The following is a 23,696-nucleotide window of genomic DNA, read 5'->3' on the forward strand; positions in this document are numbered from 1 at the left end:
TTTTATATGTACATCTCCTATAAAAAATATTTCTTGAAAAAGATTTCTTAAGACTTATTAAAGTATTCTGTGATTATAACCAAAAATTCAACTTGATGTTCTGTGCAACTAACCTAACCTAGCTTTTACTTCGTTTATTTTGCAAAATATATATTTTTTGTTTATATAATTTTATTTGATTTAGTTATTATGGATTCTAAAAAAGTAAATGACAAAAAATTGCAAAGCTGGAGTGAAATAAATAAAGAGCGTAAACGTAAGAAGAAAGAATATAAAGAAAAAGCAATTGAAGCTAAAAAACTGAAAGAAATGAAACAAGAGGTTGAATCAGCAAAAAATGAAACTGCGAAAAACAGTATAGAAGAAAAGAAAGAAATATCAACATTATCCATAGCTTTGCCAGGTTCCGTTCTAGAAAATGCCCAAACTGAAGAATTGCGAGCTTATTTGGCTGGACAGATTGCGCGTGCTGTATGTTTGTATCAAGTAGATGAAGTTATTGTGTTTGACGACTATGCAGATGAAGATAAAAGTAAAGCGACGTCTGTAGAAGATGACTTTGGTTTCAAAACAATAAGACATTGTTGTGGACAGCTAGCCCGTATACTTCAGTACTTAGAATGTCCACAATACCTTCGCAAACATTTCTTTCCTATTCATAAGGATCTAAAATATTCTGGATTAATGAATCCTCTGAATGCACCCCATCATCTATCTTCTAAGGATGAGTCTGAATTTAGGGAAGGTGTTGTTACTAATAAACCTGTCAAACCAGGAAAAGGTTCTATTGTATATATTGGTTTACGTCAAGATGTCCATGTAGATAAATTATTAGTCGAAGGTGCCAGATGTACTGTAAAATTACATATGGATACAATGAATACTAAAAAATTGAAAGGAATTGTTGTAAGTCCTGACATACCTAGAAAAGAAACTGGTATTTATTGGGGTTATAGGGTTAGGCTAGCTAAGTCATTGGCTCAAGTGTTTTCAGAGTGTCCTTATAAAGATGGTTATGATTTAACCATAGGAACATCAGACAAAGGCTCTTCAATAGATTCATTTCACTGTCCATCTTACAAACATGCCTTAATAATGTTTGGTGGTGTACAGGGTTTAGAATTCGCACTTGAAAATGATCAAACCATAAAGGAGAATGATCCAGAGTTGATATTTGATCATTATTTAAATACTCTTCCTGGCCAAGGCTCAAAAACAATAAGAACAGAAGAGGCCATTCTTATAAGTCTAGCTGGGCTTAGATCAAAATTAAACCCAAAATTTCCACCTGTTTCTTTCAATCAAAATAATGGTACAAATACAATTATTTCACCTAATAATGAATCCATAGAGAATGTGGAAGATATGAGCAGATTTGATTGAAATTACATGCTGATTTTTGTAATGAAATGTTTCCAAAAGCTCATCAATTTTAAGTACTTTTTTAAGTATTTGTTATAAATAAATAGATTGGAAATAAATCTGACAATTTTTCCTTGTCATTATATCCCATATAGGGTGTCCCACTGGTAGTACCCATTTAAGTGAAGCTGAATATAAATGTTTACAAGATCAGTTTGAAATTTTGAACAAGGAAATTAGGCAGATGAACCTCCTATTCAATATCCTGTATTTTCCAGATGATAAGAAAACGCAAATTTTACTAACATATCGTATATACATAGAAATCACTAGATACAGAAGAAAAATGTACAAGAAATTTGATTAAAATAATCTCACTACTAAAGTCTAAACAAAATAAAAGTTAACGTTAAGAGAGAAGTTATTAAATATATAACTATTTCCGAGTACATTATAGAGAGAGGAAAAGTTAAATAATACCTTGGAATGGTTTATTAAGGGTGAACTTAACGTAATGAAACTAGAAGAGTTGGTGAAATAACTTGCCAAGAAAGGAAGGGTCTTCATTCTGATTCTCCCCAATGTGAATATGATAAAGAGGACTTCAATGCATATAATAATTTTCATTTAGCATAGATACATTTATATATAAATATTTCTGCAACAATTCAACAACTTCAGACCATACAAGAACCATTTAGTGAAGGAAACAAAGTTTCAAAATTTATAAAAATTATGTTGGTGGTGATAAATTTATGAATTTTACCACTACATCTCCCATAGTTATCTGATATTTAGTTGTTTATTTAATTTTTGCTTCCATAATATATGATCAGAATAATCACAGTCAAAAAAATAGCAGCAATAACAGCTAGAATAACTTTTTTCCTTCGTATTTTATTTTTATAGTTGCTGGCTTCCCTCAACTGAGTTGCCCCTTGATGAACGAAGCTTTCAGTTTTCTCTACATTGGCTTCAATGCTATCAATTATCTCTCCTTGTTCATGAACAAGCACGCCCAATTCTTTAAAAATATCGTTCACGTCTCGGATATCATTCTGAAACAATAGAAATGCAGGTATTTTGAAGGGGATTCTTGACCAGATTTTCATGTTCTTCTTTCTCAATGGTCATACTACATGTTCAATTCAATACTTTTGTCAAAAAGATCTAAAATATTTCACAATCAACTCTGCCACTTACCTCAAGCTCTCTGATTGATTGTTCTTGTTCTTCCAAAGCCCTCAAATCAGCAGTTTCCTGCATCTGCATTTGCTGCTTAGAATAGTTACTATCTTGAAGCTCAATGAGTGGCTGTTTCCTGTTGGATTCTAGAAAATTGAGTAAATTTGTAAACAATAATGTAACAAATGAATAAAAATATAAAAGAGATATTTCTTAATTACAAAAACTAACCTAAATATGGTTCGCTAAAGTTCTGCTCTCTGACTTTGTTGACCTGTTCTTTTTCCTTCTGAGCTGTACTTCTCTGCGCCATCTGAAATCGGTTTAAGGTGGCAGCGAATTCATCATGAAGTCTTTCTCTTTGCATTTTGATTTGCCTCTGTTCTGAGGGTGAAGAGACTGAGAAATTGTTGAGTTCTTTGATGTATCCATTAGTATCCTTCACTAGTTTTTGAGTGTAATGTTGAAGAGAATGCCTAAAATCGTTCAAAATGGATAAATTGATTGTGTCAAAACAAGTGTTTTGTTGTAGATAAGATAATTTTTCAAGGAATTTATAATAGACAATTAGCTTGTATATTATATTGTTACTTCAAATGAATGCTTACAATTGTTTCCTCAATTCTGGGGAGTCTTGATGAGTTCCAACTTGTTTTACCATACGTTGCATGGAAGAAACTGAAAAAAATACGCAGTTATTTGAGTCAAGGTGTTCTTAAGTTGTGAGCTCACCATTTTGAGAGATTTTCTGGATGCTAGTCTCCACAGTTAGGGCCAATTTCTGGAAATCTTGCTGTTTACCATGATTTCCATTCTGATACGACGGAAAGTTATCCATTGTTACTCGAATGAAAATTCTATTTCCAGGAAATGTTAAACTGGGGCACAGATATTACCAATGATTTTGATTTCTTACTTTAATATAGTTCGACTTATCGCAGCATAAGTCTACGCGATATAAAAATTCAATTACTTTCTGGAAAATTTGAGGAAAATTCTGTCGTAAATCTATACTTCAAAGTCATATGGAAAATTTCAATTTGTTTTGACGTTGAGTGAATGCGTTCAATGAAAAAGCAGACTGTCTCTGTAAAACCTCTTTGGAAAAACTCACTTTCACAAGAAAAAATGAGACAGTAAGATTTATTCCGAGGACCTAGAATGTGTTTCAAGTTGAAATTGTAAATAATTTTAATTTCATTTGGAAACCATTGAAAAAGAAGAAATTCCCTATGGAAGCTTGGGATAAAGATAAAGAAAAGAAAAAAAAGTATGATACTCTTTGGTAATACTGACAATATGTCAAAATATTCTGTGTTCTGTAGTAGAACCTGTCAGATTCGCTGATAATTGTCAAAAGTCTAGTGATAGTTCGAGTTGCATGTTGTGTTGTGTCATAACAAAACTAATTTAAAAAAATGTCATCAAGAGTATTGAGAAAATTACAAGCAGAAAAAGAACTGGTAGAAGAAATATCAGATACGGAAACAGATACTCCTGTAGGTGGTACAAGAAAAAAGCAGCTGAATATAAATCGTTATGATTTGGTAAATATACATTTATGTTCTTGAAAATACTACTCCTACAGCTGTGTTCAGCAGAATGTATTATAAAGATTTCATCCCCTACATAAACTTCCATATTAATACGAGTAATTTTTATTTCAATAGTTTTGATAGCACATTTTTGCTGCTTTGGTTTATATTTGTATTTTATTCTCATTATTATATGTTCGCATATGCAGCTCAATCAGCAGTCTTATTCTGAAAGCGAAGTAAAAGAAGATGATAATGAAACAGAGGCACCTATGGATGTTGTAGAAGTCAATCAGGAGTTGAAGAGAAAAAAGAAAAAAAAGAAGAAGAAAGGTAAATACGTGAACACACAAAGAAGTAGTGAAGAAAATCCTGATGTGAGTACTTTTCAAATGAATATTTATGTATGATTCTCTAAAATGTTATATTTCCGAAAATTACAGATTGATGAAGTGGAACGATCAGTTCGAGAAGTTAACAAACTTTTAGGAGAAACTTACGATCCAAATGTGTCGGCAGTAGCAACTTCACAAAAATTTGAAAAAATTAATTTGAAGGGAGTCTTACATGTGCAACATAAACACCTCAATGCTAATAATGAACTCAAGAGAATATTTGGTTCAAGAATTATCCAAACAGAACAGTAAGTAATTCAAGTGCAAGTTTCTCTGAACTACTTCATTTTCTCAAACATTTCTATAGGGAATATTATATTACGTCTTCTAATAAATATTTGAATTTTTTGTGTAGGAAAAGAAAAAACAGAGGAAGTAGAACATACACAAAAGCAGTATGGATGTCTAATTGTAAAGAAAACTGGCCTCAAGTAGGCAAATCAGGAATTTCAATGAATCTTCTTGAAACCAAAGATGGGGTCCAATACTTTGCTTATGAACATAGCCATAGTTACATGATGATACAACACAGATTTCTAGATGCTGTAGAAAGTTTAAATCCTAATAATATTGTAGCTATAATCAATGAATACCCCTACCATATAGGTAAGTTTTTCCATTTCTGTTACATCTTAAACTAACAAGATGATGATTTTAGATGCCCTTATTCAGTTATCTGATCTGTGTAAACTGAGTGAAGATTTTGCCATGGCAGCTGAGCTTATAGAGAGAGCATTATATTGCTTAGAGAGTGCATTTCACCCCCTTTTCAACGTTTCACAAGGCAATTGTAGGTTGGAATACAGGAGGCAAGAGAACAGGTAAATGAGAAATGTCGCAATCAGTATCTTTTGATGAGCTTTAGTAAAATTATTTTGTTATTTCCATTACTCAACTCAACTGATGAAAAACTTTCAGGGCTTTGTACATAACAGCATTCAAACACATGATGTTTGTGGGTGCAAGGGCGTGTTGTAGAACGTCCCTGGAATTCTGCAAACTGATACTTTCGATGGACCCAGAAAATGATCCACTGGCCATTATTTTAGCGATGGATTTTTATGCCCTACGTGCAAAGGAGTACAATTGGCTGAAAGACTTCGTGGCCGAGTGGGAGGGCAGCAAGAACCTGTCTCAGTTGCCCAACTTTGCCTTCTCCATTGCTGTTGCACATTTTTACACATGTAACGGGGACACGAAAAAGGCGGATAGTTTATTGCAGGACGCTCTCATCATGTTTCCGGGAGTGCTGAAACCCCTATTGGAGAAATGCTCCATACAGCCGGACAGTCGAGTGGCCAGTCATGATTTCTTTTCTAGGGAAAATAAGTGAGTAGTTCTTTCAGATCATTCGGGAAAATAATGAATGTTTTGTTCTAGACCATTTAGGAAAATATTGTAGATAATCACTTATCACAAAAATTAAGGGAGTGAAGAAATAAAAATTTGGAGCTACTATTTGCTTTTTTCTTAAAGTTGCAGCCCTTAATTTTTGTGGGAAGTATACTAATAATTTATTTATTTAGGTTACACAACCGTAGATCAATGATGTGGTTGTTAACAGTGGATTCCTAACAAGTTGTCTAAAATTATTGAAAATATATGCAAACTTTTAAAACGTCCGATCTTTCAGAGAAATACATAGGTATTTTTTTAAATTTAGAGGGGATCCGCCAAATCTTCAGCAGCTCATCAGTCTGTATGTACATAGAAGTTTCCACATATGGAAAGATAGCGATTTGCTGCCGTGGTTGGAAAAAAACGTTCAGGAGGTCTTGGATAGAGTGGATGCTCAGGAGGAATTCGTTCAAGAATGTGAAGAGAAGCGATCGAAAAGATATCAAGGCCCTTTGCCCATCAATGTTGCCAGACATATTATATTGTCGGATTTCAAAGGTCTTTCTCCAATAACGGAGGTAAGAACCCGATATCGATGATTAGTTCAGGATTGTTCAGAGAAGTTCCAAAACCAAAAATTTATAAAAGCTTTAAATTATCTTCAAACAATATGTATGATAAACCAAAGATAAAAAAAATATATATTCATTTATAAAAAATTAAAACTTTTATTGTAGTAGAAAATCATAACGGAGTTAACACAATGGACTGAGGTTCTCAAAATTCTATCTGATTTGTACAAATTTCTTATGTTTAACCTTGCTGCTTATAAAGGAACTCATATACTGAAGTTTTGAAATAATAAAATTTTTTCTATGAAACTTAATTCTTTTCTAAAAAACAACAAGAATATACACTAAAACTCCGGTATCTGATCAAATCTGATCAAAAGGTCAGTGATCCCTATATCAATAGTTGAGCAGTTTATTTGATGTTACCAATCTGATATCATATGGTGGGATAGAAACAAAGCCCTTTAAATTTTGAATCCCCATATTTATTTTCCTTGAAATGATGAATTTTTGAAGATATTCCATATAAAATACACTGCGCAAAAAAATTAACGCACATTATGGAAATCTCAAATTTATTCTACAGCTGAAGGTGTTCTCAATGATAATTATTTTTATCAGAATTATGCATGCATATGTTATCCACTTTCAACGGTTTTCTTCAATACAGATGTTTTTCCCAGCAGTAATAAAAAAAGATGATATCATCAGATTTTGAATGTATTGGCTACATTCTAAAATCAGTTGTTCTCGATCAATTTCTACACTCGATCGCTAAGCAACGTGAAACACGCAATTTGTCCCAAGAGGAATGTGCCCAAGAGGTAGTTTTGCGAGAAGAAGGGTGGACATACACAAGAATTGCAGAAAGGTTTGGAGTTTCCCATACAAGTGTGTCCAGAATGTTGCAGCTATTCAGGGAGACAGGTAAGAGGCCCAGCTCTTACCCCAGCCCACCGAAGGGCGCGTTTGGATTTTGCGAGAGAGCATATCCATTGGGAAGAGGCCGATTGGGAAAGAGTTCTCTTCACATATGAGTCTAGATTCTGCCTCTACCATTGTGATCGAAGTTCCCTTGTATACAGACGTCCACATGAAAGATATGCTCAGTGCAATTTCCTGAATACTACTGGTTTCGGGGGAGGATCAATTATGGTATGGGGTGGAATATCTTTGACTGCTCGCACAGACCTAGTGGTCTTTGATAAGGGAGCTATGAATGCTGATAAGTATATAAGGAATATTCTTGAAGAGCAGGTAGTGCCATTTGCCCCATACATTGGTGAAAATTTCATTTTTATGGACGATAATGCCAGACCCCATCGTGCGCGCATCGTTCAGGAGTACCTTGAAGAGGTTGAAGTTTCTCGAATGGAATGGCCAGCAAGAAGTCCAGATCTCAATCCGATTGAGCAGGTTTGGGACAACCTCAATAGAAGGCTGAGAAGTTCAGAAAATCATCCAGCTAAGTCTTAATGACTTAGGAATCCAACTCGGAAAAATCTGGGAAGTATTAGATCAGAACATTTTAAGATCACTCATTTTGAGGATGAACCGTCGTTGCCGAGCTGTAATTAACGCAAGGGGTGGAAATACCAAGTATTAAATCACTTATCAGCATTTCAGTATTTTGGAAATTGTTCATTTCTCTTCTTTCACATAAGATTCGGTGAAATCCTGAATTTTTCTTCCATTTAATGTGTCTTGTTTCGTTCAAAACCTTTCCGAAAGAACATAAAAAATAAGTTATAAAGTCCATGTAGAGTTAACTTTCATTAAAATTGAGATTTTCAGAATGTGCGTTAATTTTTTTGCGCAGTGTATTTAATTTTTGTCTCAAGGAGAATTGACCATCATTGGGGGTGGTTCATTTTCATAGGCACACCCTATATTATACATTTCACAAGTTGGAAACAGTTGCGGTGACTCCATTCCGATATTTCGTTTTTCAGGAGAGCAACAGTCACTTCATGAGCTTCGACCCCTTGCCTCCAAAAGACTCGATAAACATATATAGCAAGCCCAAAAAATTAATTTCCCCCAACCAGGCGTCCAATCCGATGGTCGTTTTTGTGAGGTCGATATTTCCGAATTTCAATCCAACGGCCACGGAGCAAAATGGGGATGAAGCCGCAGGGGCTGTTGCCCTGCCTGCTGAGAACGCGGAGGAGAATAACGGTATCGATGGTGAGTTTAGAAGAACTGTAGCAACTATGTTAAGTGCGATGAGGTATCTGTTGAACAATATAAGGCCGGAGGCCGATGCTGATGTAGATGAAAATGACGAGACAGATGAGGATTATTTAACAGACAACATGTAAAATAAATATTTATCATATGGTATATTCATTGTTGATGTATATTGGTTATCTCATTCTTATAAAAAGTGATTGAATAAAATATTAGTCATCGTTGAATGACTATTTTGAGGAGTTTTTATCACCCATCTCGTCATGTTTTTTCTGTTTGTATTTTTTTCTCCTATGAGTGGTTTGGACAAATGAACCAACTTTCGAACCCCTAAATCAGCTGATTTTCCTCCCTTGCCACTCACATTCGGTGTTTCCTTAATTACTATATACCTTTTATTATCATATATGTAAATTTTGACGATTTCGAAAAGTTCTCATAACTTTTTTGTCTTTGAAGTTACAGATTTGAAACTTGAATATTCTTAGGCACTTTTAGACGTAGAATCTACCGACAAAAGATTTTTTTCCAATTCAAAAATAAAAAATTCAATAAAAATTTGCATCTAAAGAAACGAAAGTTCGCCAAATGATTCGAAAAGAAAAATATTTTGAGCTCGTCAGTAGATTCTACGTAAAAAAGTGCCTGTAGAAGTTTCAGATCTGTAACTTCAAAGACAAAAAAGTTATGAGAACTTTTCGAAATCGTCAAAATTTCATTTTTTGCTAAAAGCTCAAAAATGAAGAATCGTAGGAGGCTACGGTTTTCACCATTATCTGTTTCTTTGAAAAATAACTCGGAAATGTGTCATCCATTTTCTTCTAGCTCTTGAAAGTTCTTGAGATCCCCTCAGTAGAAAACGAATTTTGTCCACCCTGTATACAGGATGAGTATTTTACTCGTACAAATATTTGTATACAGGGTGAGTATTCGACTCGAACAAATATTTCAACAGTGGATTCTTGAGATCAAAAGAAACACTTTTTTCTTTTACCATTTTTTCTGAATCTGCTTGGTTTAAAAGATACAGGCTGATGAAAAACCATAAAAAAATGTTATTTTTATCATCATTATTTAATGAATCTTTTTCGAACACAAGATATCACCCATGTCCTACAGTTTTCCCATTATGACCATTACATACCATAAAAATACCAAAAATTCAAAGAACCCAACTCTTGAAAATAAGTCATAAGAATGAATATTTGGTTAAATAAAAGTATTCGTCATATTTTCTTGTATAACGCGCCGCTTTCTACTACTTTGATGTTCAAAAAATTGGAAAATTAGGTACTTTGCTGATTAAAACTCCGTAAAAAATCCACAGATGTGTACTGCCACAGATTTATCTAGTTATTCTGAAGGTAATTTTGTTTTTCCAAGGGTGGCACAGCTCATTACGAAAACAAAATCACTTTATCTTTTCATCGGAAAAAATGGATAAGAAAAAGAATTTTTTTTTGACCTCATGACTACTGTTAAAATATTTGTACGAGTCAAAGACTCACCCTGTATACCTTTGAATCATCTTTCCAACGAAAGAGGAAAATTTGCTGTAAATTATGATCCATGAGAGGTGATATCATTGAAAGATATGTACTTGTATCAGTGTATTGAAAAAATACAAAAATATTTCAGAATTCTGAAATTTATAACTCAACATCTCTGTATGAATACAAAATATATAAAATAAACTGAAAAACAAATTCTAATAAACTTTATCAAAACAATAACATAGGAAATTAAATAATGAGGAATACTCGAGATAAACCTCCAAATAAAGCCAAGATTCTATACTTTAGAGATCTTCTCGCCATAATAAGAAATCTCTTTTTAAAAAACAAATATCCTTAGTAATATTCAGTCGAAAAATTCAAATTTCTTGTTTCCAAGATTATAAAAAACATATATAACTCAGCAAGTTTGTATGAATAGTAATGCACATGAATTAGGTAAACATCACAAATGTCTTCTGATAGGAAAATAAACGGACAGAAATATAAAAAGTGTAAACAGGCTTAGTGTGTGAAGAAGATTACTTGTAAAAGAGCAAACTTCTGGAATAAATTAAATCTCGGGAAATATTGGGTGTGCAATTCTAAATACAACTTGGAAGAACAAATTATTTTTTAATATCTTCTATTTTCATATTGACTTTCCAGTATGTCTTGAAATTGCCATAAGTAGTCTTTGTGGCAGCAAAGTTTCAAATTGTTCATCTGAAAAGTTTCAAACATTATGATTTGTGGAATCAGCCAAGGAAATAGAGATATAATTCATAATTCTAGAAGAAATTTTATCAAATGAACAGTTTTTCAATTCAGTTGTTCCAATATACAGGGCGTTTCAGGCAAATTGTCCGCTAGAAATATCTGAAAATTTGTAGATCTAGTCAATTCATTAAGATCCACAAATTTTTTATATAAAAATCTCATTTGGTTCTCCAGAACCTCACTTACCAGTGTACAATTTGCGTGAAACACCATGTATGTATTTTGGTATTTTGCAAGAAGCACTAGAAAAAAAATTGGCATCAGCATCTGAACTATTTTGTTTCTTCTAGAATTTTGAATTGAAAATGGAGATTCAAAAGTTTTGAACCTAATTCACTAAATATTCAGTGACATAGCTAATGTAAATCTGAGAACAAATTCACAAGTGATAGTGACAGTGCCACTATTTTATTTTCAAATTTCCCATAGAGTAAATATGATATTGGGTGCAATTTACTTTTCTCCTAAGAAATAAAGTTAAAAAAAAACCTTTTTCAAGTAATATACTTTTGCCAAATAGACCAACAGTAACTTAGCAATGCCACTGACAAGAAAAGCGAGATACAACAACACTCACTATGTGAGGATATCCAGTACTGTTGTCCTCTTCAATCAGAATATTTTTTATTGCAGAAACAAGGTGTTGAGATCCATTATCAGAAGAATAGGTATCCTGATTATAAAATAATTCGATTTTAAAAGAAAATAATGCAAAACTCAAGAAAACGAAATGAGTATAAAAAATAAAATCAATATTCTTGCTCATATACCTTTCTTTCTTATATGGGTGAATGATAATGAACTCAAATTTGGAGCAGCGAAATTAAGTGAAGGAAATTGAATCTTACGGTTGAATTGCAGTCCTCAAGTCCCATAAATTCATTATATCTTTGCATATTTCTCACTCCATTCTGAAGGTGATACGTTATGGGAAAATTAAAGTGAAAGATGTTGCTTTGTTCTTCATCGAAGAATTGGTCGTTTTCTTGCCATGGGTTAGTGGATGAAGGAAAAGAAACAGGGGACGAGGGAAGAGAATGAATCCAATTCGATGCAGAAAGGGGACTGGGAGTTGTTAGATGGGAATTTACGTCGCATAGTTGAGAGCTGGAATTTGATGATGCAGCAGAATTCGATGACTCTGCAAACGCTTTCGGTAGGTAAGGACTATTTTTCATCCTGTAAATTGCAAAGTTACACTCAATACTTGTCATGGTTAAGGTTAATAATAACATATATTCCTTTCCAAATGTAACAAAACGGGGATGAAATGTTGAACTGTATATACATGTAGATTATTCTAAATAAATTCTCACTTACATTTGATATTTGCGATATCCCGGTTTCGTAAAGTGATTTCCTGGTTTTGCAAGAGTAATTTCGACGAATGTGTTTTTGAAATGTTCTGAAAAACGACATAAATTAATGAACATTCTTCAAAAAAACAAAGCTGGCAATTACGTTTCAAAAGTTCCACTAGTTTCATGGTCGTTTCCCTCGATGATAGATGAACAAATGCGTAATCTTTGAACTTGTAAACTTTTTCTACTTCCGAGGGGTTGACATATTTTTCTACCACCGCTTTCAAATCTTCTCTGGACTCGGTCACACTCAAGTTCCTCAGGTATATTATTTTCACCTGCGAAATTGAAGAAAATTATCAAAAATTGTAGAAAAAATAATATTTGGGGGGTTCCACAAAATAGAACTTCATAATATACATAATAAAATAAGTATTTATTGTATATTTGCTATATTGATATTGTGTATTTAAGTTTCTGTGCTCAAAACGAAGAACTTATCGAATAAATAAGTTAATGACGGTCATGAAAAACTTTTTAGTGAATAAAAATGTAAAAAAAATTTTTTCTTCAGATATACAAGTAAATTCATAACATTGCCTCAACACGAAATACTTCTTCTTTTTGATATTTAATTTTACTGTTTCATAATTTACTGATTCTCTAAACAGGAATTTTCCATCGCAAAAGATTACGGAAATCAAAATGGCGGCGGTAACTTATGGGGTGGATTCTCCTCAATTTTCGCTGAGAAAAACTTGCGGCATTGGGCTCAAAACTGGTTTTTACTTACTTTAGACATCTCTTCTTCGGAAACCACAGGCTGGGGCACTGACCAATCGACCACCACCTCGTAATTCCACAACTTCAACCCCCTCAGTTTAAGCCTCATCTTCGCCGCAAACTTATGAGATGGGAACTCGACAAAAACGAAGCCCCTGTTCAAATTTCTGTTGCTGTACGATCTATACATGATAACATCGATAATGTTGGGTACCCCTTGCTTTTGCAACTCGTGCCAAACTTCGTCTTTGGTCTTGTTGACCGGGATTCCCCCGATGAAAATCCTGCAGTTATTGAAGGAGCGGGTTACGGTCAAAGGGTGGCCTTTTCTGATTTCTCTTCCGTTCAGTACAGCAACTGCATCCTTGGCATCTCGTTCGTAGATGTAGGTGACATAAGCGTGTCCCCTGTTACTACACTGATTGGACTTCATCATTAGTCGAAAAGTATGCAAGGGTCCAATTTTTTCAAAGAACGGGATCAGCTCGTCTTCGTCCACATCGTGTGGAATTTTGCTAACGAACAATTCGAAACCCAGGGAATCATCTTCAGCAACTTTGGTGGATGTTAAGATGCGTTGGCACTTTATTTCTCGCAGTTTCATGGGGTGTTCGAAGCACTTGATTGTGGGCGACATTTTGCTAAACACTAACTTAAAACACTTTTGTCTCTATTGAGTTAATAATGACTAGAACTAGAAGAACTGGGTAAATTTCACTATCTTTCTTGCTGAAATAAAATGAGGGGGATCTCTCACCCAATAACGAATGACGGTTGATGGAGTTTCAAATGGATTCTTCTTGGATTGGTTATTTTCAAGGCGCCGTCAAGTCGCGTATATGAGAATATACAGATAGGATAGTGAAAACATTCTTTGGATCGCCGACTTCGTGCGTTTTTTATGAATACAAATAAAAACCCGAAGTGTCCGCCCCTTGCGGCAAAGATCAAAGCGAAATCGCCCTTTGAAAGGCTCTTTCCGCTCCATGTAAAACGCAATTAATGTCATATAATTCAAAATTCGCTGTATCGGCACTTGGAACATCTGGCCTGCTTGCGGAACAAGTATATAAGCATAAGCGAGTAACAAGCTATGAGCTTGTTTTATGCATGCATTTCAGTAAAAGCTCAGTACTGCATTTTTCCATAAGTATCAGTAAATTGATATTCCGGATTTAAATTCACAAATCCCTTCAAATTTTTAACCGCGGTTTATTATGTCCGACTTTCTTACAGTGAATAGGTATACTTCAATTTTCCCTACGTAATACATTCGTTTTACAAAAAGTTTTATATGACCTTAGGGAGTTCAGAGAGAACATTCACCCTGCAAAAATTTCTGGAAATACAGGGGGTATTTCGAAATTCAGTACAATAATTCTAGGGGTATATTCCTTGAATAATTTCAAGGCAATATGTATTTTCAAATAAATATAGGTCCGCAGACCGCAAACGCTCAGTTATGGCAGTTACAGGGTGTTGAAAGTTTAACTTTTTTTCTAATACATTCGCATCGTAGAAGTAGGGAAGCATTCTGGGCATCCTCTTTTGTGAGAAAAGCAAGTTAAAATACGTTTTTTAATTATGAATTAATATTACGAAAAACAAAATGTAAGTACAGTCCCGATTTTCCGAAATCCGATTTATCCGAAACCGAAACAAACTATTTAAAAAAAAAGCCTGATTAACCGAAAAAAATTCGCATTATACGAAACGCGTCTGGGGTTCAGGGATTCACCTATACTGCTAGGTGGTTTCCCTCAGAGGGTTTTACGGCAATACGTCGGTCTAAAATGCGAATTGTTTTGGTTAGCCGACAGAATGTTGCAAGTACATAACGTCTGTTATTATCGCAAAAAGAGTAGTTTTATTCTCAAATAATTCACAAAATTTCGTGTCAGAACAATTAAAAAAATGGGATTAACCGAAATTTCGATTATCCGAAATCACTTTGGTCTATATTATTTTGGATAATCTCTCTCATTTTTAATTTTGATAATATAGGAGTGTTCAGCAGAAACACGAAGAAATGTCAGGAGCTCGAAAAGTTTGTAAAGAAAAACAGGGAATTCATTTAAACTTCGGGAATAAACCAGTAGCTCACGTCAAAAAAATTCCTACAGGGTGTTGAATGAAGTTCAAATTTTTTTTAGTTTTCTTTATAGCTTCTGCAGTTTTCGAAATAGAGGTATTTGGCTCAAATTCAAACCATGCATTTGAAGGTTCTACATAATCGGACTTGCTAAAATAATAATGAAAATTTAACGTGTGTAAGTGGATCCACCTTAGACGTGTGGATCAGAAGATTTCAATATAGAGTGGCTTAGACCTAGAGGATTTACAAACTCCAGAAGCAAATCGTTTTTATAAGTTCATTAAAATATTATCATATTAAAACACCAAAATTCTTCAGCGTTTCTGTGAATTCAGTACAAATTATAGTTACACAACTTGATACCAGGTGGCGCACCGTATAGTATGCTAAAAACAGGAATCTACCCATTCAAAAATCTGTAATGAAGAAAAGGTTTTTTTGCAAAGATATTACATTCTTTGGTTTTTTGCGAAATGTACATTTTCTCTTTCATAACCTGAAATTATGGAGGGTACCCTCCACACCTGAAATGAAATTCTTTGAAAATATTCCCATACCTAACGAGCAATGAATTTCTACAAATTGACCCGAAATTCCCATAGATCTCAAAAAACTCGAAAACGGCTGGACCGATTATGGCCAAAATCTTCTTTCACATTGATAAATGGGTTTCTTCACACCACAATCCGTCTAAATTGAGCTCGATAGCTTCAAAATTGTGTCTTGTAACGTATCCACAAGGGATTATACGCTCACACACAAAGAAAGAAATTTTTTAACGGATTATGAATCTACGTCTTTGAAACGGATTTATTGTTTTTTTTTTTATGTAACAAGGCGCATAAGTAGCGCTTAGAAAAATATATTATGTCAAAAAATACGAATTTGGTACACTCTGATAAAATAGGGCAGATAATCCAGAAAATAACTGAAAAAATATATTTTTATCACATTTTCCATTGGAATATACAGTTCAAACAAAAATAATTTATCAAACAAAAACTAATCCTAAAACACTTGTAATTTCCAATGCAAACAGCAAATATACAATGCGAAATAAAATGATAATTTAGATTTTCAGTATAACTTAAATATTCTTAGATATTGAAATAATACATAAATATGCAATAAAATTCATTTCAATTACGTTACGACTTTTGGCTAACCATTGAATTTATTTTTTTGGTTGTTGCCTGAATAAGACCCTTATGTTGTTCCAAGTCAGTCATGAAGAAACATAAGGATAAACAGTCATTAGCAAAGGATTCAAACGATCCGGGATTCTTAAGGGAACCTGTAATTACTCAAAAAATATCAATATTGAAACAGATTTTTCGGATATTCTGATATTTACCTGAATTATTCAGAACAGAAATCATTTTTTCCACAGTTTTCAAGAACTGTTTTAGAAACTTCTCTCTGAACACAGCAAACCAATATTTTTTGAAAATTTCCAAGCAGATTTTAAATGACCAAGGTTGTTTATCAAGCAAGGCAAGTTTATTCCAAACTGCACCGTATGCTTCTTCACAACAATCTGTTATAATACATGTACAGCATTTGCTCATCTCATCCAGCAATACGTTCAAATTATCCTTATGGGGCGACTTTTCATCAAAATTTTTCAAGAAATCGCTGCAGGAGAAGCTTGGTATTCCATTAATAATGAGTTTATTCCTTAGATTCTTGTCATTTGAGAGGAGCATCTAAAATATCAATTGTTTAGTTCACAAATATGAACAGAAAATAATTAATCAACTCACAGCATTCAAACCTTTCGCTTTAACTTGGAGACAGCACGAAGTGATTTTATCATCAGGAGATTTACCTACATACATTTGATTATTTGCTTCGAAAATACTTTGTCCTGAAAAATTATCACTCAGTTGTAATTTCGCAGTTTGGGATATTATTATTTACCAATCAATTTTCCATCCTTCTGTGTGAGCATCTTATTTATAAAATCTATGGCTTTACTTGCAACAGATTTTAAACCACTCGATCTATTATCTTTTATGAAATCCAATTCATTAAAAACCATCCAAGGTACATATATCACAGGCTTAATTCCATCTGAAAAAAATTAATCTTTTCAATTATAATTTCAATCTACCCAAAAAAAAAATCTTTAGGCATACCATTTGATCCGTACTTGATAATTCCTTCAAGGAAACTTAGACTATCTAGAAATATATTTGTATCCACAATAATATACATTTCCCGGCTTGATTTTTCGATGCCTTTTTCTGGTACATTTGAGGGAAATCCATCATCCTAGAAAATTAAAATGTTGCTTCAAACAATGTCATATAAAGTAGAAAATAAAATGAAAAGATTCAAAGAATAGCTAACTCCCGGAAATAATTTCTGAGAAATACATTACAAAGGCCAAAACAATGAATTAATAAAAGCTAGAAAAATCAGCCCATAGAAAAGTAATAGCTTCAGTAAAACACCAATAGATAAGAGCTTCATTAGAACTTAGAATTTGAAATAAGTGAGTTGATATCTAATGTCTTTGTACAAAATTTCAAACTGATCTTCTCACCCCTGGGGCCCGATTCTCGAATGTGTAGGAATTAGATCCTATAGGAACTTGATCCCATGGTTTCAGTTCCCATAGGAAATCATAATTTGACGTGATACCTATTCTTGAATCCGATGGAATAGTTTTTCCTAGATGATTGATAGAGTGAGGTTTGTCGATGATAGTATCTTGTCCTTTAACGAATACACCAATGAAAAATATGTAAATTATGTTGGTAATATGTAACATATTCTGTGGTATGTAGTTCTGAGGTTATGTCATTTTGTCATTGAACTCAATGAATGAAAACTTCATGATATTGTGTTCAATGTGTTTTGATATATTTTCATTACGCTGAATTTTCTCTCTCTACTGTTTGTTTTGTTCTCGAACATAAAAAAATATTTCAGGAAAAGGGGTGAAATAATCATAAAATGTGATGAAAAGAATATGTTCGATATAAAACTGTAACATCCAAATTCAGAGGAAATAATTCCGAAATGGTCGTTACGGTGAGATGATTACTTTTCCTCACGTCACATTGTGGAGCTCCCTGAGTTGAAAGAGTCTTTGAATATTTTCTGTTGTGAAGAAAATATTTCGCAAGTGTTTGGTGATTGTTATGATGATCAGTTATCGTTGCGGAGTTTGCAACGCAGCTCGTTCCATGTGTTGATGACGACCAGCCAGGCACATTTTAAAAGCTTGAATGAATGAATATGTTCCTAATTTTGAATTCCGAAAAATATTGATTCGCGAAACTGTTGAAATGAAAACATAAACGTCAAACGACCCTGTAACGTCAAATATTATTAATTTTCCCAGTGGAAAAAGCTCATTCCCATAGAAAAAACCATTGGAAGCAGTTCCTATGAAATGTAAAGGAATATGTTCCCATACTTCAGTTCGAGAATACAGAATTTGAAAATTCCATGGGAAATGTCATTTTTTTCCTATGAGATCGCATTCCTACACATTCGAGAATCGGGCCCCTGGTGTATATTAAAAAAAATTTTATATATTTTTTGTCATTAGAAATGATATCAGGTTAAACACATTTTGAAGTGAGTCAGAATAAAAAAACAAATTCTCACTGGTTCCCAGTCCATTAAATCTGCATTCTCATTAGCTTCTTGTCCTTTATTTTTAGAATCTTGCTGGGTACCAAATAATTTATTGTACACTGAATTTAAAGCTTCTCCAAAGTACTGCTTTGTATTCATCTGCAAACCATGTTCACCTGAAAATTAATTTGAATGACAAAAAAACCTGAGTATAAAAAAACATTGATACTTACCATTTGAACCTGAATTTTTATTAGTGTCTGGTGTTTGTTTGTTGTATTGATATTCAAACTTTGTTTTAGACGAACAAATTTCTGAGAATTTTGATGTGCCACTTTTTATTGATGCTAATCGTGAACTCACTGAGCTTTCATTATTATCTCTTGAAGTTGTTGGCCGAGTTGTGTCAGGGGGGGCAACAGAAGCTTTATTTGTTGTCAAACTTATATCATTTCTGTTTGGTGTACTAGAACACTTTGATGAAACTAATTTTTCTTGGTCTTGTGTCCATTTCTTAGAAGTCTTATGGACTAGTGATGCATTTCCATTAAAATCTTTCAGAGAAGCGGAAAAACTGTTCTTTCCAGAAGATGGTTCTGATAGTGACTTGGGTACATCTATTTTTCGTCGTTTTGGGGCATATGAATCTGATTCATCAGATTGTTCATTAACAATACTTGTATCATTTTGTTTTGGTTTATTGGCGATTTCTAAATATCTTTCATTATCATTAGTTTTAAGTTTTCTTACAGGCTTAAGTCTTTTCCTCTCCTGAAATCCTTGCGGATTGTTGGGAATGCTGCTTTTAACAGATTGAGTTACAGTTAATTTTGGAATATCAGGGGATTGTGATGATGTAGAATCACTATTTATGCTTGTCCTCAATCTTTTCAGGCGGTCATTCGCGAAGGATTTTTTCCTTTTTTTAGAAAAACTATTGTCATTCATTTCGTCCCTGTAAACTTTGTTTGTCAAAGTACTTCAAAAGTAGGTTTAATCTAATTAGGGTCCTAACTTACATAATCTATTCATGGAACCAATAATATTGGCTACAAATTAATATAGGGATCACTTTGAAATTTAAATAAACCAAATATCAACAACATAACAGGGCATAAACCACAGATAAAGGGATAACCAAAGAAGTAGAAGTAGAGAACCAGAGACAAGAGAAAAGAGAGACTGCCGAATAGATAGGCAACACGGGGGACACGTTTTCAGAATTAGGTTAAGAATTTTTGGAATCCCGTCGGAAATGGCGCTAGTGTTTGGTGGCCAGTGGATGTGGATGAAAGAAATCTGTAATCTATGACAGAACTCAAGTCAGCTGATTTCCGTCATTCCGTCTGAGTTTGTTTTGTTTAATGCAAAAAGTTAGAGTATTTCGAGATTTTTGTTTATTCCCCGAAAAAGAAATTGTTTGCTTTCGAACACATGGTGAGTTTTTGTATATATTTCTATTTCTATAATCAATTAAAATTATGTATTGCTTGATTTTACAAAATTGCGAAATGTTATTCATTTTTTGGATACCGAAATATAGAATATTTTTTCAGATCCCATGCCCAGAAGAAACAAGAAAGACTCAAATGGCTTTCAAGTCTGGATGGCTTTAAACAATAAATGCCACACAAAAGTTGTAGGGACCAGGGATTCAAGTTTTTGAGAACTAGAAGTCTGAATCTAGGGGATCCTCCAGGAAATATGTTTGCTGCTTTTCGAACTGTTATTATTACATCATATAAAACTGCAATAATTTGATATTTGACCATTTCTAAATCTAACAAGAGTTATGAAAATGATGAGAATGGCATATTGTACCGCCATTTGGACGTATTGCATCGATAACCCCTAAGTTGAAATTATTTTTAAAGTCGCATGTAACATTTTTCTGGTTTACATATGAAGAACATGTGGACTCGGTTGTTCATGATTAATTGGATTATGGTATGTATTTCTCTAATAATTGTAAAAAAGTATTACAATATTATACAATATGATATGACCACATAGAAATAAAGCCTGAATCCATCAAATTCAGTTATTCATGTATATCAAAGTTCAGTTTTTGTGTTTAGTTTGGCCCATATTATTTATCCATTCAACCCTTTAAAAGATCAGTTCCTTTATATAATGTATCCTGTACAATATTGTAATTATAGTTGTTATTGTCAAATATTTCTATTATATATTCATTTCGGTTAAATTTCTGTATATTCTTTCTATACAAATGTAATTTTCTAATATTTTCCTGAATATATATTTATTTCAGTTGATTTTCTATTTTATTACACTATTTCATGATTCGTCTAAAAATCTATAATTACCAAGTTCGAAAAATACACTCCATCGACTCTCTCTACTCCTATCGTTCTTTTAATCGAATCTTTCCCACTAAACTCGATAAAAAGAACAATAGGAGTAGAGAGAGGCGACGGAGTGTATTTTTCGAACTTGGTAAATATTATTTCAAAAACGAGGCCGTTATTTGAATTTCCCGCGCAAATTTTTTCGGATTAGTTTCTCCAGTAGCCAAGGGGGGCGCCACAAAACGTGTCGCCCATGAATAACACTGAATTGACTACTCTCCTCTTTCCCTTTCTCTATGTAGAGAACCTACAGCTTAGACCTACTCAGGCTAGAATAGACCTACTTCATAGAATAAAATAAAGAACAGGGCTAATCCAAAACGCATAAAGGAATTTGACGAAGGAAATCCAGAAATTCTTTGAGGAAATCGTGATGATTTTAATTTCCTATTTTTCCTTAGTCTGCTGGCCAAGTTTGAACAGCCCCAACGCAGTGCCATCTGGTGGCAGAATTTACAAACGTGACAAGGAGGTTGTTTCGAAGTTATTTGTGAGAATTTAATACTGGAAAGCCGCACGACATGCAGAAAAGTAGAAATACTGAGATATCATATCGTAATTACGATATTCGTATTCCAGTTACAAAAAAATACCTTTAAGATTAAGATGTCCAAAAACATCTTAGAAAATCTTGTACAATTTTATTCTTTGATCTAATGTCAACTCTTTTTTGATGATCATAAAAAAAACAATAACATTTAAATACCCCGTATTCATAAAATGCAATTATTGCTATTAATGCTATTGCCCCTTTGATTTAGTCTCATTAATTTTGCAGACCTCTCCTTATAACATATTTATTATTTTCAACAGGATAGGTAGAAATAAAGGAAAATTAAATATTCAAAATAACTGCAATTCGAGAGGTTAATTTCGAACTGGGGACTTTGATCCCGTTCTTGAAGCAGCTTCTGTGGCAAGTGGCAGAATAAATTCTCCGAAAGTGTGCTTTCTACAGCATACAGCACTGTGGTAGATCTGTGCAAGAGAAAGTTTTTCATCATGTTTATGAGGAGTATGATTAGGTCAGGAAACTTGATATCCAACTATAACAGAGGTAACCGATTGTTTCGTCTTAGAAAATAGTAGTAAGGTCAGTTTTTAGGCAAACATTTATCTTTAAGGACTGCAAAAATGTTTGCATCCACCAATTCTTTTGAGACGTTGAATATCACAGTTCCAAAAGAATTTATATATCATGTTGAGATCAATCGACCTGATAATTTGAATGCTATGAATAATACTCTATGGATGTAAGTTTTAAACATTTTATGTTCGTTTATAAGTTTTGATCAAAAAAATAATTGTAGGGAAATCAAGAAGTGCTTTCAAACTTTGGGATACGATGAAAATTGTAGGGTAATTGTCCTATCTGGAGCCGGCAAAATCTTCTGTGCAGGTAAAATATTCTTCTCCTAGATGTAAATAAAGAGCAATTCTATTTATCCAACTATATTCAACGTAGGCTTGGACTTCTTAGAAGCAACACAAATGGGGGAAAAATTAGCTGATCATGAGGATATTGCTAGGCGTGCTAAAATTTTGAAGAAACAAATTGTTCTATATCAGGAATGCATGACATCACTGGAATTATGTCAGAAACCGGTATTAGCAGCTGTACATTCTGCTTGTGTAGGGGCTGGAGTGGATATGATTACTGCTGCAGATATGAGGTATTGCACACAAGATGCCTGGTTCCAAATTAAAGAGGTGAATAATTCAAATTTCACACGGTCTACTGTTATTCACTTTGATGATAATGAATTATTTTCAATGCATCACCTCTTAAGGTAGACATTGGAATGGCAGCTGATGTTGGTACACTTCAAAGATTACCAAAGGTGATTGGAAGTGATAGTTTGGTGAGAGAATTGTGCTACACAGCTCGAAAATTGAAAGCTGAAGAAGCAGCTTCAATAGGATTGGTTTCAAGAGTATTTCCAGACAAAGAAAGGTGAGGCATGTGGAAAAGATTATGAATTTCAAGAAGTTATTGACTAAATTGGTGAAATGAGGATTAAATTTCCTTTATAGTATGATGCAGGGTGTTTTATCGATAGCAGAAGTCATAGCAAGCAAAAGTCCAGTAGCTGTTCAGCTAACTAAGGAAAATTTGGTTTATTCTAGAGATCACACAGTTCAGGAAGGGTTAGATCACATTGTAAGTGTGAATATTTCAACATGTACTTTCTTTCTCTGTAATTTTGCATTTATTTCAGGCTTCTTTGAATCAAATGGCACTACAAAGTGAAGATTTCATAAATGCTACAGTTGCAGCTGCAACCAAAGACAAAAATGTAGTTTTTGCCAAACTTTAAAATCAAATGGATTGGTCACATTGAAAAAAGGTCGTTACTTTTATTATTTTCATATTATATTCTAGATTTATTGATTCTGCTTTTTTATAAGGATTCAAAAGTCATTCAGTAATTTTCATTGGTATTTTTAAATGAATTTATACAAAATAAACATCCTCTTAAAATTTTTCACAGCCAGTTTCTTATAGCAAGTTATTACTCCTAGTATATTTCCAAACAGTAGCAGTGCATTAGACCAAGAGAACCTGTTTTGTGAAAAACACTCCAAGATTTCAGAGAAGAGGTTCTAAGGTGAAATTTGAATCCTGCAAGAAGTTAGGGTGGTTTGAAGGCGTGGTGCGGGTGATGCCCTTTAAAACACAAATTAGAACAGACCTATTAGTCAAGGA

The 23,696-nt window shown here is 33.5% G+C and overlaps 7 protein-coding genes and 1 long non-coding RNA gene across 10 annotated transcripts; 4 read left to right on the forward strand and 4 right to left on the reverse strand.

Moving 5' to 3' along the window:
• Positions 1 to 103: 103 nt before the first annotated feature.
• Positions 104 to 1,480, forward strand: LOC123316912 (putative methyltransferase C9orf114). Its single transcript, XM_044903223.1, has one exon. It carries the CDS (start codon positions 190 to 192, stop codon positions 1,381 to 1,383), a length of 1,194 nt encoding a protein of 397 aa, XP_044759158.1. The 5' UTR covers positions 104 to 189; the 3' UTR covers positions 1,384 to 1,480.
• A 178-nt stretch (positions 1,481 to 1,658) lies between these two features.
• LOC123316919 (syntaxin-7) lies at positions 1,659 to 3,641 on the reverse strand. The gene is made up of 5 exons (XM_044903233.1): positions 3,280 to 3,641; positions 3,156 to 3,225; positions 2,779 to 3,023; positions 2,566 to 2,693; positions 1,659 to 2,420 (listed from the first exon to the last, which is right to left on the reverse strand). Exons 1-5 carry the CDS (start codon positions 3,383 to 3,385, stop codon positions 2,169 to 2,171), a joined length of 801 nt encoding a protein of 266 aa, XP_044759168.1. The 5' UTR covers positions 3,386 to 3,641; the 3' UTR covers positions 1,659 to 2,168.
• Positions 3,642 to 3,886: 245 nt separating this feature from the next.
• LOC123320031 (transcription factor 25) lies at positions 3,887 to 8,810 on the forward strand. 2 transcript variants are annotated; one of them, XM_044907176.1, is made up of 8 exons: positions 3,887 to 4,094; positions 4,292 to 4,459; positions 4,526 to 4,725; positions 4,833 to 5,083; positions 5,136 to 5,298; positions 5,396 to 5,806; positions 6,111 to 6,393; positions 8,340 to 8,810. In XM_044907176.1, the coding sequence occupies exons 1-8, from the start codon at positions 3,966 to 3,968 to the stop codon at positions 8,706 to 8,708; spliced, it is 1,974 nt and encodes a 657-aa protein (XP_044763111.1). In that variant the 5' UTR covers positions 3,887 to 3,965; the 3' UTR covers positions 8,709 to 8,810. The 2 variants fall into 2 exon arrangements, with proteins under 2 accessions (XP_044763111.1, XP_044763119.1); XM_044907184.1 differs by having other exon boundaries at positions 6,141 to 6,393.
• A 1,387-nt stretch (positions 8,811 to 10,197) lies between these two features.
• On the reverse strand, positions 10,198 to 12,534 carry LOC123317159. 2 transcript variants are annotated; one of them, XM_044903550.1, is made up of 5 exons: positions 12,312 to 12,534; positions 12,171 to 12,255; positions 11,699 to 12,029; positions 11,428 to 11,523; positions 10,198 to 10,796 (listed from the first exon to the last, which is right to left on the reverse strand). In XM_044903550.1, the coding sequence occupies exons 1-5, from the start codon at positions 12,334 to 12,336 to the stop codon at positions 10,707 to 10,709; spliced, it is 627 nt and encodes a 208-aa protein (XP_044759485.1). In that variant the 5' UTR covers positions 12,337 to 12,534; the 3' UTR covers positions 10,198 to 10,706. The 2 variants fall into 2 exon arrangements, with proteins under 2 accessions (XP_044759485.1, XP_044759493.1); XM_044903558.1 differs by lacking the exon at positions 11,428 to 11,523.
• Positions 12,535 to 12,923: 389 nt separating this feature from the next.
• On the reverse strand, positions 12,924 to 13,571 carry LOC123307501 (APOBEC1 complementation factor-like). The gene has a single exon (XM_044889850.1). The coding sequence runs from the start codon at positions 13,569 to 13,571 to the stop codon at positions 12,924 to 12,926; it is 648 nt and encodes a 215-aa protein (XP_044745785.1).
• Positions 13,572 to 15,954: 2,383 nt separating this feature from the next.
• Positions 15,955 to 19,769, reverse strand: LOC123320486. The gene is made up of 8 exons (XM_044907819.1): positions 19,640 to 19,769; positions 18,854 to 19,575; positions 18,651 to 18,796; positions 17,168 to 17,303; positions 16,950 to 17,102; positions 16,793 to 16,896; positions 16,384 to 16,735; positions 15,955 to 16,323 (listed from the first exon to the last, which is right to left on the reverse strand). Coding segments are annotated over exons 1-8 (1,761 nt in total). The 5' UTR covers positions 19,642 to 19,769; the 3' UTR covers positions 15,955 to 16,177.
• A 114-nt stretch (positions 19,770 to 19,883) lies between these two features.
• On the forward strand, positions 19,884 to 21,234 carry LOC123320495. The gene is made up of 2 exons (XR_006538770.1): positions 19,884 to 20,057; positions 20,177 to 21,234. It is a non-coding gene; the product is annotated as an uncharacterized LOC123320495 (long non-coding RNA).
• Positions 21,235 to 21,664: 430 nt separating this feature from the next.
• On the forward strand, positions 21,665 to 23,475 carry LOC123312407 (delta(3,5)-Delta(2,4)-dienoyl-CoA isomerase, mitochondrial). Its single transcript, XM_044896808.1, has 7 exons — positions 21,665 to 22,046; positions 22,095 to 22,242; positions 22,300 to 22,388; positions 22,455 to 22,699; positions 22,780 to 22,943; positions 23,024 to 23,150; positions 23,209 to 23,475. The coding sequence occupies exons 1-7, from the start codon at positions 21,992 to 21,994 to the stop codon at positions 23,305 to 23,307; spliced, it is 927 nt and encodes a 308-aa protein (XP_044752743.1). The 5' UTR covers positions 21,665 to 21,991; the 3' UTR covers positions 23,308 to 23,475.
• The last annotated feature ends 221 nt before the right edge of the window (positions 23,476 to 23,696 follow it).

Source organism: Coccinella septempunctata, chromosome 1, assembly GCF_907165205.1.
Source record: "Coccinella septempunctata chromosome 1, icCocSept1.1, whole genome shotgun sequence".
Classification (NCBI taxonomy): domain Eukaryota; kingdom Metazoa; phylum Arthropoda; class Insecta; order Coleoptera; family Coccinellidae; genus Coccinella; species Coccinella septempunctata.